General features: G+C 32.1%; 2 protein-coding genes across 2 annotated transcripts; both read right to left on the reverse strand.

Annotated features, from left to right (window-relative positions):
• Nucleotides 1-6,702: 6,702 nt before the first annotated feature.
• LOC130015250 (pEARLI1-like lipid transfer protein 3) lies at nucleotides 6,703-7,497 on the reverse strand (the record flags this gene model as incomplete). The annotated part of the gene is made up of 1 exon (XM_056105018.1): nucleotides 6,703-7,497. A coding segment is annotated over one exon (795 nt), but the record flags the coding sequence as incomplete, so codon positions are not given.
• Nucleotides 7,498-8,533: 1,036 nt separating this feature from the next.
• Nucleotides 8,534-9,630, reverse strand: LOC130015333 (pEARLI1-like lipid transfer protein 3). The gene has a single exon (XM_056105206.1). It carries the CDS (start codon nucleotides 9,567-9,569, stop codon nucleotides 8,706-8,708), a length of 864 nt encoding a protein of 287 aa, XP_055961181.1. The 5' UTR covers nucleotides 9,570-9,630; the 3' UTR covers nucleotides 8,534-8,705.
• Nucleotides 9,631-18,106: the final 8,476 nt, after the last annotated feature.

An 18,106-nucleotide genomic window follows, 5' to 3' on the forward strand; every position in this document is an offset into this window, starting at 1 on the left:
TTTAATCATTAGTTTTCTGATTCCAAGTATACTGAAAATGATAACTCTTTATCAATTCATTTAGCATGGCATGCATTTCCTTCAGTCTGTCTTTTTCAAGGGGCCCATAAATATCTTACTCAAATAAATGAGGACCAAATTCCTTCTCAGTCACTTACATTTCTCACATAGTTACTTTCATATCCAATGATAATCTATCTCACTATCTTGTTAAAGATAATGTCAGACTATATCAAAACATGAATTAGCTATGTAGAAATCCATGGTGATTTAAATGTCAAAGGATTATACTAATAGAACTGTAATGAGAATTACTGATGACAATTATCTATGTAGTATTCGCAAGGTGGGTCATCTAGTGTCTTATTTCTCGAATAACACCTATGATTTGACTTTATATCTCATATACATGATTAGTAAAACATAATCATCAATCAATATCATACTAGTCTCAATGTTCTATGAAGACTAGGGACATATGAAATACAATTCTTTATAAAACCTAGGGGTTCTACTATCAAGTCACATACTTGATGACCTTAAAAAGAATTAACCATTCTAGTATTTTAATCATAATATAAAATGATAAAAATTGTCAATCAATAAATAACAAAACGATAAAGTCAATACATGGTCACACATGATTGACTTAGTGCATATCACTAACACAATTGTCTAAGAGTACACCTGTGAAAAAAAATCTATTTATTTCTGTCAGGAGAAGGATCAAAAGTTTAAAACAATTGAATTGGATGATTAAGCAAATTGAGAAAAGAGAGTATCGTCAATAGTGAAGAAGAGATGGAAATTTAGAAATTTTTATACTCCTATTTATAGAAGCACACTCTACTCATTATTCCTAAAGAGAATTGGACTATTCTCTAAAACAGAATGAAAGTCAAATTGGAATTTGTTTTACTTCAGCAGAAGAAAAAAAATTCTAAAAATGCGAACAAGTTTCGAGGGGGAATTTGTTGACGCGAAAATATTTGGCCCATAAAATAAATTGAATTTTATATTATTGGACTTTCAAATATATATAATAATTTTAAAATTAATTATTAAATAAAATCTAAATAATATTAAATAAATCATTTGGGTAAGTTAACAAATTATACTTACCTAATATCAAAGGAAAATACTATCTTTTCTATTAGCTAAGTGAATATTTTCATTTAACTAATTAGAATAAAATTAATTATTCTTTCCAAGTATAGAGATATGTGCATAAATACATATTCTCTATACTCCTATAAACATGAGTGCTTTCACAATAAAAGACATGACAGACAGACAACACCCTTAAGTCGACGAAATTCTGCAAACAAAGCGATAAAGCGACTACACCAAATCAAATCTTCATTCGTTGTGTTCATCTCTCCCACGTCGTAGGAATTCTGCAAACAAACAATAAAGAAGCTCTGCATAATTTCTCCAAACGAGTACAACAAATCAAGTCTTCATATTCGAATCTTCATCACCCGTCGAGGATTCAACCAAACGACTACATATCAAATTAAGTTTTCATAATCGAATCTTCATATGGTGTGTTCATCACTCGTCAACGATTCAACCATTTCCTTCACCAAATCGAAGGAGATTCTACAACGGATTCAAGAACAAGTTTCATAAGCCCTTGATCAAATATTGAAGGAAAGCATCAAACGATTTAATTTCTACACGTGTAGAAATTATCCAATAGAGTTTGTATTCCGCTTTTTGATTAAATTCAATAAAATTGACATTTGTTCTTATTTCCTTGTTTCCTAATTGAAGAGAAGAAATTCGTGTTAACAATCACATCGAATGCTAATACTTATAGAAAAATCAAGTCAACAAACAACTCTCGCCCTTGGACACTCACAGGACAAGGAATAAACTATGCTAACTTCTATACTTTTGCCTACTCGGGTAGTAAAGGACGTTGTAAATAAGCGAGTTGCCTTCCCAATTACTCGCCAAACTAGGCGAAACAAATGAATGCGTAGAACCCGAATCAAATAAAACTGAGGCATGTTGAGAAGCGATGGAAAATGTATCTTGTACAACAGCATTGGAAGACTGAGCTTCTTGAGGATTCAACGCAAAAACTCTGACCCGACTTCCACCAGCTTGCGAAGTCTGATCAGCTCCACGACCTCCGCCATTTTTCCCTCCTTGATTTCCATAACCTCGGTCTCTCTAGCCTATAAACATACTTCATGTTTGTCAATATCCAGACGTTGCCAGATACGTAGGTCTCTGCTGATGGTAGGATGGTTGCGCAACTATGGTCATCAAACCTTGGGGTCCTTGCCTTGGACAATCTCTAGCAAAGTGACCTTGTTGGACACAATTGAAACGCGCTCCTGAGAAAATATGGCATATTCTATAATGCCTCTTGTTGTAGTTCTGACAAAGGGGCGATCCAAACCCTGCACCACCCGTCGTCCTAGCAGCAAACCTTGCTCCAGAAGTTCCAGCTCGATTACTATGTCTTCCTCTCTTACGTTCTCGATTACGCTAGGGTCTAGGGATATTTCTAACAAAAGACTCCACTGGAGAACTCTACAAAACATGAACATGCTCACTTCTGGTTGGTACTTGACCAGAAGGATCGGGAAGTCGTCCAAATTGAATTAGGGAAGTCTCAATATGTCGAGAACTTTCTATCAACTGAACTAAATCCATGTTCACATCTGACATCAAACTCACAAAGTCAGGTCCTCAACCCTTCACGAACCTTGTGTTCAACCTTGTTGCAAATCGGTTTAACCTTGTGAAATTCGTAACATAATCTTGCATACTAGCAACCCCATTTAAAAACTGATCTAAATTAAAGCCTGCGGGATTCGTTTGTTGAGGCATCCCGGGTGCCTGCACTGGTTCTTGTACATCGGCAGCTTGGCCTCTTCCTCTACCTCGGCCTCTTCCACGACCTCTACCTCTTCCAGCTACTCCAATCGGATCATTGTTTCCTACCTGGACAAAAGACTCATCTTGAGCCTCCTCGGCTCTTGTTGTTGTTGTTGTGCTGTAGCAGCAGGAGTATGTGCTTGTCTTTGGTCAGCAATCCTGACCAAAGGAAACAACACCACGATCAATAATCATGCCACAAACCTATACTAAGCTTAGTCTACTTCTAGGCATAAAGCCAATCATATAGGCAAACACATCTAATCGCATAATATCGATCACACGCACAAAACAGACTCGCATCCTATCAAGGAGAGTTGAAAGTTTTGAAAACAAATGAGGACATATCGATGACATCACTCGAATCCTATAGCTGCAGTAGTTCCTAGCTTAACCTAGTGACATAGTCAATGCAAGGTACAAACAACATCGAATGCATATAGTCAATGGCCTATGAATCTAAACCATTGCTCTAATACCAACTTTGTCACGACCCGAAATCTTGAGTCGAGACTGGTGCTAAGGAACAGGAGTGGTAGCTCTGAAACCCGTAGCAAGCCTAATGACCATTAAAAGCTTTTCGCGATCTAATCAAATCAAACATTCGACCACAACATAAAGCATTTTCAGAAAAGCTTTCAAAATGATACGTTTGCAAACGTTTGTTCACAATCTGAAAATGATACATGGAAACTAGGGTCTTACTATGCGATCACATCAAGCATAGCCCCATTTTGCATAATAAAATCAAACGGTTAAAGTACAGTTTAAAATTATGCATCCATATCAGAGTATAAAAAAACATTTAAAACCGCTTGACAAAGCCATATATACACTAGGAGTTGACTCTACTGCAACACTATTGATCGACACTTTTTTTTTATACATACTCCAAAAATACAGACTTCTGAACAAGAGTAAAAGTCTGTCACATCAAAAGATTGTTCACCTGAAAAAGGAGTGAGTTCATAAGTTTATAGGTGAGTATTCTATAAAACAAAACAATATTGTAAACCATTCATTCATATGCATCCAAATATAAATCTCCGATGGAAACCCTAATCCTCAAATTATATCATGATAGATCCAAACAAAACTGAACTTGCAAGCAAATCGAGTAACTTATGGTTAGGTCCTGAGATAATTCAACCGAGTTAACTGATACCATGTAGTACAGTCCCAGGATAGTTCCACCGAGTTAACTCGTACTATTTCTCATATCCAACGATTGAGATGGGTCCCGAGATAATTCTACAGAGTCAACGCTTAGATACTTGTCATGGGATAACTCCACCGAGTTAACCTCGTATCTAATAAACGAGCGAGGAAGATATCTTCAAATTTCTGATCAAACAAAGTACTGCAGATTGCTGAACTTAACTGGTGATCACGCAGTTCCTATTGCCGCCCAATAGGAAAGCTTGTTTCTTCGGTTCTATACTGATTTCAAAGCAATGATGTATGCATTTCATATAAAATATTTTGAAAATAAACAATGCTATGCAATTTGTATAAAACATTTTGCATTTATAAAATTATGCGCTTTTAATATGTCAAATTTAAAAACATATAAACTCACAACTTGCTATTTCCAAAAACTTTGATCGAACAACTGTCGTCAAGCTCTATGAGCTGCTTGTCAGGTAGTAGCTTGCCTTGCTGGATCTAGGTAAGACATATATTTAAATTCGAGCAAGATTCTAACTCAATAGACATATATACTTGGAATATAAACCTACATATAACTAGTTATATTTTTATCCGCGTATCAACCCAATACATTTTTATTTATTCTTATCGATATAATGATATTATCTTAATATAATCTTTAAGGTTTACTGATGAACTTATCAATTCCCGTTGAACTTCTTGTTCAAAGCCTAACCTCAAAGCAATAAGATTCTAAGTCCATATTTTTATCAAGTTGAAGTCCATCAACGTCTAACTCAAAAAATTATTTGTCAAACTTTCTAATATCAACAAGGGTCAAAATGACAAAGGCAACCTGAGCCCTACCTCGGCATGTCGCCTAACCAACATTATAACCATGCTGAACTTATCCTAACACACAAACAAAATTCAAATTAATTAATTTTACCAAAATGGTACGATCTTACCGTAGCTCTAAACGTCAATCATAAACCATCAAATGACTAACTCAATTCAACCTTTTCATACATTTTATTACTAAATGATCAACCTTATATCAATCCATAAAAATTATCTTTCTATACACTTTTCATACCTAAAAATCAATTTTCAAAATGTTTTACACATCAACTTAAAACTTCATAACCATTCGTCGTAAAATCGTCAAACTATCGCCTATTAACACAAACTAAAATCCAAACGAATAGGGGTCATGGGCAGAATTCTGCTTGTGGTGAGCAGAATTATTCTAGTCACCAGAGCAGAACCCAGCCATCGGGGTTCCACTCCAACTTGCTCTCAAGACCTAGGCAGTTGTTTGTCAATTCAAACATCACAATTCACAATAATCACAACTCTCAATCTCACAAACTCACCAAATCATTCAACCATCAAACATCACCATAACCATCAAACCCTAGCTTTTTCTATTCCACAATTCACCTTGAGTACCTTTGAATTCGTGATTGATTGCATGAAGAATTGTTCAATATGGTTGAGAATTGATGGAGATAGCAGATGGAGGTGGGGTTCGGCCTTAATGAGAGAAAAATGAGGGTTTAGGGATTGATTTCTTATCTCAAATGAATGAAATGAAAATGATAAAGGGTTAGAATAGTTTGTTCTATTTGTAATTTAGCTCAAGTAGCTCAATCATGTACTTTAACCCAATTTGTTAATTAACGTTCGCATCCAATTTTAAAACAGTTACCAAATCCAACGAAAGTTTACCAGTAAATTCTTAATAATATTTCATGGACGACAGCGTAAAAATTATTAGTTCGAGACTTACATTTTATTTTTATATTTATTTTCTTAACTTTTACTTAGTCCCGCTAATACATGCTCTAACGAATAATATTTTCCAATTTAAAATTATTATTTCGCGATTCATTTAATAAACTTATTCCAACTATTCTTAACTCATTTCTCATTTCTGACCTACTTGACCTAAATTTCATAATTTAGGATTCGTGGCACGATCTAATTCCTTAAATATTTACGGGTTATTACAAAATATAATAGAAAGTTAATTTTATGTTTTAAATAGTCATTCTAAAACTTGAGGTGTAAATGACTAAAACAATAAATTGATTTTAAAAGTCGCTGAACCTTTATTTTTGAACTTTAATTTGTTTCGTTTGGAAGATTAAATTTATTTTTATTTGGACGAGAAGGATTTTTGGTGACTTAAGACATCACATCGAGTTGATTTTTATGTTTACTAAAAAAGTTGGGCTATATTTTGGATAATAAGGCGTTTGTCTTTTGGGCCAAAAAATATAATTTTAATAACTACAATAAAACAAAAAAAAAATTATTCAGAAACTATAATAACGGGATAGGTTAGAAAACTCTGGAGTTTAATACCCAAATTTTATATTAGGGGATCCAACATTTTACTCCGTGATTAAACTCCACACTCCATTAACCATTTAGTGTAATTAATATAAATAAGAAACAATCAGTTTTAAATTTAAAAACAAAATTAGTTATTTAAAAATAAAATTAATTCATAATTTAAAAAAAAATACAATTCAATTCGGAACGAACATGCAATATACAATTGCAGGTAAAAGAAGACTCTCAACAACTAATAAACACATATGGAAAAACAGCAAAAACAACTCTTGGAAAAAGAGAAATCATTGCAATAGTTTACGAACACTGGAATCCTTTTGGCAATTGTTTGCCACAGTAGTTGAGCAATAAGCTAAGGTCGACGGGAAGAGTCAAGTCAATGCCCAAGAGACTAGCTTTAATCGTTGTGCAAAGGCAAACAGCGGCTTCAAGATCAACAAGATCACCAATAAGGCTACAACAAGGAGCATGTGGTGGGGTACCTACTGTAACACCCAACAAACCTTTCAATAAGTTGACACATACACCTAGTTTAAGAGTATCCTTTGGACACTTGGCAGGTTTAGCATATGAATTGCTGGAGTAATCGGGTGCGTAGTTTATCGACTCGGACGATGTTGACGATGGGTTGCTTGAGTAGTCAGGTGCATAGTCCATTGGTTTTGGTGTTGCTGATGACGGGTTGTTAGTGTAGGCAGGTGCATAGTTTATTAGTTCTGGGGTTTCTGATGATGAGTGGCTAGAGTAGTCAGGTGCATAATTTGTTGGCTCTGGTGTTGCTGATGACGGGTTGTTAGTGTAGTCAGGTGCATAGTTTATTGGTTCTGAGGTTTCTGATGATGAGTGGCTAGAGTAGTCAGGTGCATAATTTGTTGGCTCTGGTGTTGCTAATGATGGCTTGCTATTATATTCAGGTGTATAGTCTTTTTGTTCGGGAGCTGTTGATGATGGTTTGCTAGTGTAGTCAGGTGTATAGTCTTTTTGCTCGGGTGTTGTTGATGATGGGTTACTAGTGTAATCAGGTGTATACTCTTTTAGCTTTGGTGTTGATGATGTTGGAGTGCTAGTGTAGTCGGATGCATAGGCAGAGTTATTTTTTTTTTAAATAGTCATTCTAAAAGTTGAGGTGTAAATGACTAAAACAATAAATCTATATCTATACTATATATAAAAGCACGGATATGGGGGTGGGGGGGACAGACAAATTTACTAAATAATCCTTTTTAGTTTACTACTAAATAAAGGTTTTATAGTCATTAACTAATTAGTTATTTAATTAATCACTATTATAATTAAAGTCCTAATTAGAATAGGTAGCTAAATTATCTCCAATTTAATTTTTAGTATGTAAAAAATAACTACATTGTCTCCAAATTAGTAGGAATACCTATCTTTTAGTTTGATTGAACTATAAAATTAAAATATTGTATTTGGTCAATATAATATTGGTTAAATTTCTATCTTATTATTTTTAAAGATAGAAATTAATAAAATTAAGTTAATTATTTAAATATGGTTATTATAAAACCAAAACAAGAATAAATTCAATATGGAAAAATTTTTAATAACCGAATATATTATATTTACTTTTACAATTTTTTTAACTAATTTAGTATTAATTATAAATAAAAAAATTGATATAAATATAATAAATTTACTAATATATTCATTGACGAGTTACGTTACGAGCCACGTGCATAGCACGTAATGCGAAACTAGTTGATTTTAAAAGTCACTGAAACTTTTTTTTTAACTTTAATTTTTTTCGTTTGGAAGATTAAATTTATTTTATTTGGACGTGAAGGATTTTTGGTGACTTAAGACATCATATCGAGTTGATTTTTATGTTTATACTAAATAAGTTGGACTATATTTTGGATATTCGAAATAAGGCGTTTGTCTTTTGGGCCGAAAATATAATTTTAATAACTACAATAAAACAAAAAAAACAAATTATTCAGAAACTATAATAACGGGATAGGTTAGAAAACTCTGGAATTTAATACCCAAATTTTATATTAGGGGATCCAACATTTTATTCCGTGATTAAACTCCACACTCCATTAACCATTTAGTGTAATTAATATAAATAAGAAACAATCCATTTTAAATTTAAAAATAAAATTAGTTATTCAAAAATAAAATTAATTCATAATTTAAAAAAAATACAATTCAATTCAGAACGAACATGCAATATACAATTGCAGGTAAAAGAAGACTCTCAACAATTAATAAACACTTATAGAAAAACTGTAAAAACAACTCTTGAAAAATAAAAAATAAATTTAAATTACAATAGTTTAGGAACACTGGAATCCTTTTGGCAATTGTTTACCACAGTAGTTGAGCAATAAGCTAAGGTCGATAGGAAGAGTCAAGTCAATGCCCAAGAGACTAGCTTTAATCGTTGTGCAAAGGCAAACAGCGGCTTCAATATCAACAAGATCACCGATAAGGCTGCAACAAGGAGCATGTGGTGGTGTACCTACTGTAACACCTAACAAACCTTTCAATAAGTTGACACATACACCTAGTTTAAGAGTATCCTTTGGACACTTGGCAGGTTTAGCATATGAATTGCTGGAGTAATCAGGTGTGTAGTCCATCGACTCTGGCGATGTTGACGATGGGTTGCTTGAGTAGTCAGGTGCATAGTCCATTGGTTTTGGTGTTGCTGATGACGGGTTGTTAGTGTAGGCAGGTGCATAGTTTATTGGTTCTGGGGTTTCTGATGATGAGTGGCTAGAGTAGTCAGGTGCATAATTTGTTGGCTCTGGTGTTGCTGATGACGGGTTGTTAGTGTAGTCAGGTGCATAGTTTATTGGTTCTGAGGTTTCTGATGATGAGTGGCTAGAGTAGTCAGGTGCATAATTTGTTGGCTCTGGTGTTGCTGATGATGGCTTGCTATTATATTCAGGTGTATAGTCTTTTTGTTCGGGAGCTGTTGATGATGGTTTGCTAGTGTAGTCAGGTGTATAGTCTTTTTGCTCGGGTGTTGTTGATGATGGGTTACTAGTGTAATCGGGTGTATACTCTTTTAGCTTTGGTGTTGATGATGTTGGAGTGCTAGTGTAGTCGGATGCATAGGTAGAGCTAACCAAAGTAAAGAAAAGAAGATTAAGAGATATGAGAAGTACCCCAGAAGCTATAATTCTTAAAGCCATATTTAAAATATTTTGATTGGTATAATTAAGCTTTTTATTAGCTTCTTGAGGGTGATGAGAATTGGAAATGAGGATATGGGAGTTTTATAGATGGAGATTAAGCGTAACACACATTTTTAAAATTAGAAAATGTGGCGGGTCTTATTTAGGTTATTATAGTTAGTAGTGTGCACATTGCCAAGTATAAAAATAAGTTGCTGATGAGGACTATATGATATCATGCCCATTTTTAGTGTACGTGCTTGCACATCTTTAATTTTGACATTATCTGAGTGAACATTACAATACCTGTACATATTCTTCTTGCACTCTATGGTATAATTGCTGATGACTTAATTATCCTTTATTGAAACTCATTTACTACTTGTATTTTTATAGCATTTCACAATCTCCTCTATAATCACTATTGCAAGCTTACTGCGAGCAGTTTTTTTAATTGTTTAAGTTTGCAGTTAAAATATCAAAATTACAGATATATACTTTCACATGGAGAAACTAAATTTAAAAAAATTAAAAATTAAAAATTAAAAATTAAAAATATCTCAGCTATTGATGATATAAAATTGTGCAATTTCAATTTTCCTAATAATTAATTTAATTTTTTATAAGATTATATAAGTAAATACATTATTACTTTTATGCAAAAATATTATTAGCATCTATACTTAGTTGTGGTTTATATATAAGTTTACCATTTCAAGATTGTTTTTATATATATATAATTTATTTATTCATATTAAGAAAATAATATTTACTAAAAAAGGATTATAAAATTTATGAAAGAATGAATCATATGATACTAAGTATATACTTATAAAAGTGAGCATTTCACAAAAATGTATCACTATTGAATTGTCAATCTTTTTCTATTAAAAAACCCCAAAAATTAAAAGATGAAATTAGTAAACAAATATCATTATTTAAAACTGAAAATTAGCCAATAAATATATTATATAATAATACAAAATCAAAGATTTAAAATTGATGGAGCCTAATTAAAAGATAAAAATTAATAAATTTTTAATGAAGGATAATAAAATCATTTATATCTAATAGTGGAGTGCAATTATTAGATGGCGGAGTGCAAAAATCCTTACCTACTTCTTAATTCATTATATTTGTTTTCTATTAAAACCATCTTTGGTATGGATTTGAATTTTAAAATTAAATTTCCAATCTCAGTTTTTAGATTTTATATTTCAAATAAATGAATTTTAAATTTTTTGTTTAGATAATATGCAGAATTTCAAATCTAAAATTTCACATTAAGTATTAAGATAATATATAATTATATATTTTTTAAATAAAAATAATTTAAAAAAACAATTGGAAAAAAATTAAACTTTTAAGTCAAAAAAAATTACAAATATATTTCTAAACCGCAAACAATAGTTATAATTAATTCTAAATTTGTTAACAACCGCTCCAGATAATTCCAGTCTTGTAGGTTTCCAATTTTGAGTTTTAGATTCTCTATTTTCTATTTTGAGTTTTGAGTCATCTTTTTTTAGAGAAAAAAGGAGCTTTATTAATTTAAGAAATCGAAATTACGAGCTCATTGATCGGGAAAGGAATTCCACCGTAAAAAAAACGATCTTTGCCAAAGAAAACACCCCATTTAGTATGGGTGTGGGCAATAACATTACCGTCTCTACGGATATGTTGAAAAATAATCTCTCTATTCTTAGCCAATTCTAAGCAATCATCAGCTATAATTTGGATAATATCAATGGCCGAGGCAGGCTGCTCGAAGCGGTGAACAACATTGGCTGCGTCAGATTCTACTATCAGCTTCATTGGCGGAAGGAACTCAGCTAGCTACAGTCCTAGGAGAACAACACGAACTTCAGCCAACTTAGCGCAAACAACCCCATGCAAAACAGTGATTCCACATTTCAGCACAACACCTGCATGGTTCCGACAAACAGCAGCAGCGATGGATTGATTTTGGTGAACAACAACCGCCACATCAGAGTTAATCTTCAAAAAATCAATGAGAGGGGCTTGCCAATCCGTGGGAAAATTAGAACGATGAGAGAGCACCCTCTGATTCGTAAAGGAGACCCTCATATCATGAACATTGCGAAACAAAGCCTGAGTAGGAACTCGATAATTGTTGAACACGATAGTATTACGATTATTCGAGACAATCCACAAGATAATAAGAAAATCCTGTAATTCTTCAGGCTTTAATGCCGAGAACATTCCAGAAAGCCACTCTACCACCGATGATACTCGGAAGGAATCTACCTACCATTGATGATACTCGGAAGGAATAGCAGCAAACTCAGAGGGAACAAAATCCATAAATCCCTAACTTCGTCACAGTCTTTGAGGGCATGAAGGTCGGTTTCAGGCGTAGATCCACATCAGGGACAAAGATCAATACAGGAACTAAACATTTAGCCAAGTTCTCATTGCACGGAAAAGAGCCATGACAAATACGCCAAGTAAAGTGACGAATTTTGGGTTTGCTATTAGGATTATACGTTTTTACTTTTGAACTTCAAGTTTCGTGATTCAAATTTTGGGTTAAAAAAAATAGAATCATGAATCTTAAACTTTATATTTTGGATTTTAAACCTTGAATTCTGATTTCTCAATTATGAATTTTGAATTTTTGAATTCATGTTTTAGGTCTTGAATTTTGATTTTTGGGAATCAAGCTTTGAATTTTGGATTTCAGATTTTAAGTTTTTGGTTTCAGAGATCAAGCAACAATTTAGTGATTCGAGTTTTAAATTTTTATATTTGGATTTCAAATCTTAGGTTTCGGGTTTCAAGTTCAAATTTTTGGTTGATGGTTTATGGCTGTCTTTAAGATACATGAATTTTATTTTGAGGTTCGAGTTTAGAAAATTAGTCTAATCAATTTATAGATTTTTAAGTTTTTGTTATTTTTAATTCTTTATTTGACAATAGTTTTATCGGTTTAATTTATTCAGATTTCGATAAGACTGATCAAAATTAATGTTGCTCAAATTTTCAATTTTTTTCTCATTTCGAACCCGATGGTATTCGATTTTAGATTGAATTAGTTTAATTGGTTGATTTTTAATAATGGGTTAGACTTTAATATAACTAAACTTTAAAAATAATTTCAAATTTTTAGTTTGTTAAAATTAGCTGGGATTTTATTTAAATCCAAATTCATATAATTTTGTAAAGCCAAATAAAAGTTTGATTAATAACTAAATTATAATCCAAATTCAAATCTAATTTATTTTTATTTTGACGAGAGACTTAGGACACCTCATCAAGTTGATTTTTATGTTTACTAAATAAGTTAGCCTATATATTGGATATTCGAAAGGCCTCTTTAGACAAGTACCCGTAACAAGCTAAAATATTTTGAAAAATACAACGTCAAAGTTTATTTTTGAAAAATACAATTTCTACTTTTTTTTTGCGAAATTGACTTATGTTATTCTTAAAAATATTTTTTAATCTCAGAAATACGATTTTGGTTAACCAGCTGTATACTAACAGGTTACTAACGGTACACTAGAAAATAATTTATGTTTTATATGCTAAGTTTACTATAAAATTATTAACGATATATTAAAAAATAATTAACTATATGTTTATCAGCGGATTACTCACGGTTCACTAAGGTATTCTAAAAACAAAATTATTAATTTTTCTAAAAATATAGTTCGTTTAAAATACACAATTCAAATATAACAAATGGTTTACCACTGATTTATTAACCATATATTCAAAATAAAAATTATTACACATTTACCAACGGTTAACCCAACGTCTATTTATAGTGTACTAAAAATAAAGGTTATTGGTGTACCATTAGCACACCATTAGTTAACTAACAACAAAATAAAATTCCGTAACAGTTTACTAACGATTTTGTTAATGTATATTCAACTAAAATTTATTACAAGTTAACCAACGGTTTACCCAATATTGTTAACCATTGGTTAACCAACACGTAAAATTACAGACATCAAAAAATATTCTCAAAAGCATTATTTTCTTCAAACACCTAAAGTGCAGGCTATGCAGTACAAAAAAATCAAACCACCACCACATCACCACCGTCATTCTCAAACGAAAAACAAGAATCTCATTGCCTAAACCAGTAATTCCCAAGTTCCGTAGACACCTATTTTTCATACATGTAAAAAGTGATAAGGAACTGAAGAGTCCAATGATGATTTCGAGAGAAATCCGTCCGGGTGACGAGCTTTCGATTTACTTGCTGGAATCTAAGCAGGCGAAATCTGTGCACAGGTACAATCTTTGAGTATTAAAATGCAATTAGGCGTAAATAGCCCATAAAAACCAAAGAGATTGTAATCTAAGTCCAAAAATTAAACTAATTGCAATATCTTAGAATTTTATGGGCCAATTTGCAAGTTTTACGGACTGGAATTGACCATGACCAAACCCATTGAACTTTAGTAGCCTTTTTTGGAACTTTAGGCACCAAAATAGACTTTTAGCACTTTTTTACTTAGCTAGCAAGTCAAAATCCGAAAATTAGAATTAAAATCGTAATTAATTAATTAAAACCTAATCCTAAATACATGTAGACTTATTACTTAACACTTCTTCAACCCCTAACCAAACTCTAACTAAGAGGAACTTATAAGAGAAAATTAGGATAAATACTCCATTTTTAAAAATAATTTGATTTCCTACCTCAACAAGGAAAAGATAAAGAAAATACCTCACCTTTTTATTGTTTTTATTTTTTACTCTAACACATGTTTATATTATAATTATGTCTAATTTTTATTATTATTTTACTCAAACTATTTTTTTTACTCTAAGTGACAACTGTCACTTTTTTCTTTTTTTTCTCTTTCGTTCTTTCTTCTTCTCCTTCTTCTCTCTTTGTTTTTTTCTTTCTTCTTCTTTTCTTATTCTTTTCTTTTCCATTTTATTCTCTTTTTTTCGCCGCTGCGCCATCAATCCGCCGCCGCTCCGCCATCGTTCTACTGTCGCTCTCCGTTCGTTTCATATTTGATTTTAGAATTTTTTTTCTTAATTCGTGGTGATTAATACGATTTATGTTAACTTTCAGATCTAAATAAATTACTATTTGATTTTTTCAATTTTAGATCTAAAAATATGCATGAAAACGATTTTATGTTGAAAAAACGATTTTCTGCACAAAAAACGATTTTCTGCACAAAAAAGGATTTTCTGCAAGCAAAACAGCATCTGATTATCATATGAGTATCACTGCATTATCATCATATTATCATAACACTGCAGAAAAGATAATTTTTATATAGAAAAACATCCTCTGATTATCATATGAGTATCACTATATTATCATGTAATTATCATAGCATTACAGGAAAAAAATTCTGCAGAAAATAATGTTTGATTATCATATCGTTATCATAATATTATCATATATCGTTATCATAACATTATCATATGATACTTATATGGAAAAAAAAATTACAGAAATAGTGTCATATGATAATGTTTTATCATATGATAACGAGATGACAATATTTATGGTACATATATGATAACATCTATGATAATGTATGATAAAATAGTGTTTGATTATCATGCCGTTATCATAACACTGGAGTATGATAATTAGATGATAGTCAATTATGATAAGGTTATGATAACTAGATGATAACGTACGTGAAAATAGAATAACAAAAAGATTCATGACACCGGTATGATAACCAGATGATAATAAAATAATAAAGTTATAATAATAGTATGATAATATGATACATATATGTAAAACAATTACAGAAACATTATGATAATGAGATGATAATGTAAAGATAATAGTATGATAATATGATACCTGTATGAAAAAAAAAATTACAAAAAATTATGATAACGAGATAATAATGTGAAGATAATAGTATGATAATATGATACATGTATGAAAAAAACAATTACAAAAAAATTATGATAATAAGATGATAAAGTGAAGATAATAGTATGATAATATGACCTTATTATACTTCATTATCATACTATTTTCTTCACATTATCATCTCGTTATCATAATTTTTATATAATTTTTTTCATATAGCTATTATATTATCATACTATTATCAGAATTTTATTATTATGTCGTTGTCATAACATTATCATTTAGGTACAATAATACATTATCATCTCGGTATCATATGATTATATTATGATAACGAGATGATAATACAGTAATAACAACATGATAATCAATTTTTTTTGTAGAAAATCATTCTTAATGCAGTGTTATGATAACAACATGATGAAAAAACAATTACTCATATGATAATCAGAGACTGTTTTTTTATAAAAAAATCTTTTTTTTCTGCAGCGTTATGATAATCATATGATAATCAGATACTGTTTTTTTGCAGAAAATCGTTTTTTGTGCAGAAAATTATTTTTTCATCATAATATCGTTTTTTCATCATAAAACATAAAACAAAATTCAAGAGCAATTTATTTATATCTAAATGTTAAAAAATCGCAATAATCACCATGAATTAAAAAATAAATATGATTGAATAATGCAGTGACAGTGGAGCAATGAAGAAACGGCGGCGAAGCGATGAAGGAACGGCGAACAAAGAAAAATGAAGAAGAAATAAAGAAGAAGAAGAAAATTGACAAAGAAAAAAAAGAAACACAGGAGAAGAAGAAGAAGAAGAAGAGAGAGGAGAAAGGAGAGAAAGAAAAATGTAAAAATATGACAACTGTCATATGAGGTACTTAAAGTAAAAAATTAATAGAAAGTAGGTATAATTATAATATAAACATGCTTTAAAGTAAAAAAAATAAAAGCATTAAAATTATGAGGTATTTTCTCTATCTTTTTTTTATTGAGGTAGGAAATCAAATTATTTTAAAAAATAGAGTATTATTCTAATCTTCCCAACTTATAAATACACATAAGCTAACCCTAGACCTAATTAGACTCTATAAATTCAGCCTTAAGCTAGCATAGCCAAAGGTGGCACACAAACTCTAAAAATAAATAGTAAAATTCAGTCACCACATACACATCCACACAAAAAAAAATCCAGTCTTGAAACACTAAGAACGCTTTGATTCTCCAAGAACGCAAGCCCTACACAGATTCGAAGTTGGATTCCATATCCACTTCCCCAGCAAACGAGCCAAGGACTCATACCAGTAATTCTGAGACCCTCTTATTATATTCCTTTGATTTGCCATAAATATATGCATAATTGCCATGATTGTTAAATTTGTATGATTTAAGATGCATGTCTAGTCTTTTTATTGCTTTCGCCATTAAAATTGCCATATTAGCTAAATTCGATGCTTTCAATAAATTGCCATGAGTTCGATGAAAACATGTTAATCACTATAATTAGCTGTTTTTCATGTTCAAATCTAGAAAATAATCGATTAGATGCCTTAGAATGCATGTTTCTAGGTGTTTTAAGTGTTTTTGGCCATGAAAAAACCTATTTTCATGCTGCTGCCCAGAAAAATAATTTTATTTAGATGAGTTTTATACACTCTGATTATGCCATATTTGGATTCCTTGTTCGATTTATACGGTTTGACTACTTTTGCATGAGAAACGGAGTAAAAACGAGTGAGAACGAAGCGAAACAAAACGACCTTTGAATTTGCAGACGAACCGGCACCGCCGCCACTGTAACAGGCGCCGCCACCAAAACAAACCGGCGGCGCCACCACCTCATCTTGTCGGCGCCGGAAGCTTAAGCTGGCGCCGTGCTCCTTCTTCGTCAGCTCCCCAAACTCGCTCCCAGATCCTCCAAACATCGATCGAAACTTCAAATCGTGTTTCCGGGCTCATCCATAATCCAAATCAGGCCCAATTTGAACCCAGACGTAGATAATTTCATGTAGTTTAAAATTATGTATTGTAACGGGCCAGAACCGATGTAAAACAGACTCAAAAGTCCAAATATGTAACATAGTGTATAAACCGAGCCCACGAGCCCGAGGCCCAGCAAACCAGCAAGTTCCAGAGCCGATTCCGGGCTAACCCAAACTCGGAATCGACTTCGGATGAAACCAGTAGAACCGGATCAACGAGACGCAACAATCTCGTGATCTGACCGAGAGCCCATTCTTACCAGACCGATGGTCATGACCCGCGCGAGTGTCAGGCACTCAAAAGTCAACGAGGTTAAAAAGTATCTCTAACCTTGTATGTATATCCAACTGCCCCTAAGCATGCCTGGAATGTTTATCGCTTTCCAAAAGCATTCCAAATCCAATAATAACCGGTTAAAGGACTAATCACCTAAAATTGGCCCGTTAATGCAAATCCAGCCCATCACTTATTCATCGTAGGACTAATACAAAACGTTGTAACGGTTGTATAGGTTTTTCAAGATCATCTAATAAAATCAATCAAATCACGCATATACATCCGATTTTTAGGCTTTGTGCATGTAATCAATCCAGACCAGCCAGACTTATGCTACTTGCTAGAAACCTCTAAGGTTAGATGAATGTTTAGGAGTATCTGCTACGTGCCTCAAATGCCAGTCCAGATCGAGTCATATGCGCATCAAACGTGTTTACGTTTTCATACATGTATATTT

This window comes from Mercurialis annua, linkage group LG3 (genome assembly GCF_937616625.2).
Source record: "Mercurialis annua linkage group LG3, ddMerAnnu1.2, whole genome shotgun sequence".
Lineage (NCBI taxonomy): Eukaryota > Viridiplantae > Streptophyta > Magnoliopsida > Malpighiales > Euphorbiaceae > Mercurialis > Mercurialis annua.

Bases quoted from the DNA above. Each gene is read 5' to 3' on its own strand.
- LOC130015333 (XM_056105206.1), bottom strand. From the start codon at position 9,569: ATGGCTTTAAGAATTATAGCTTCTGGGGTACTTCTCATATCTCTTAAT.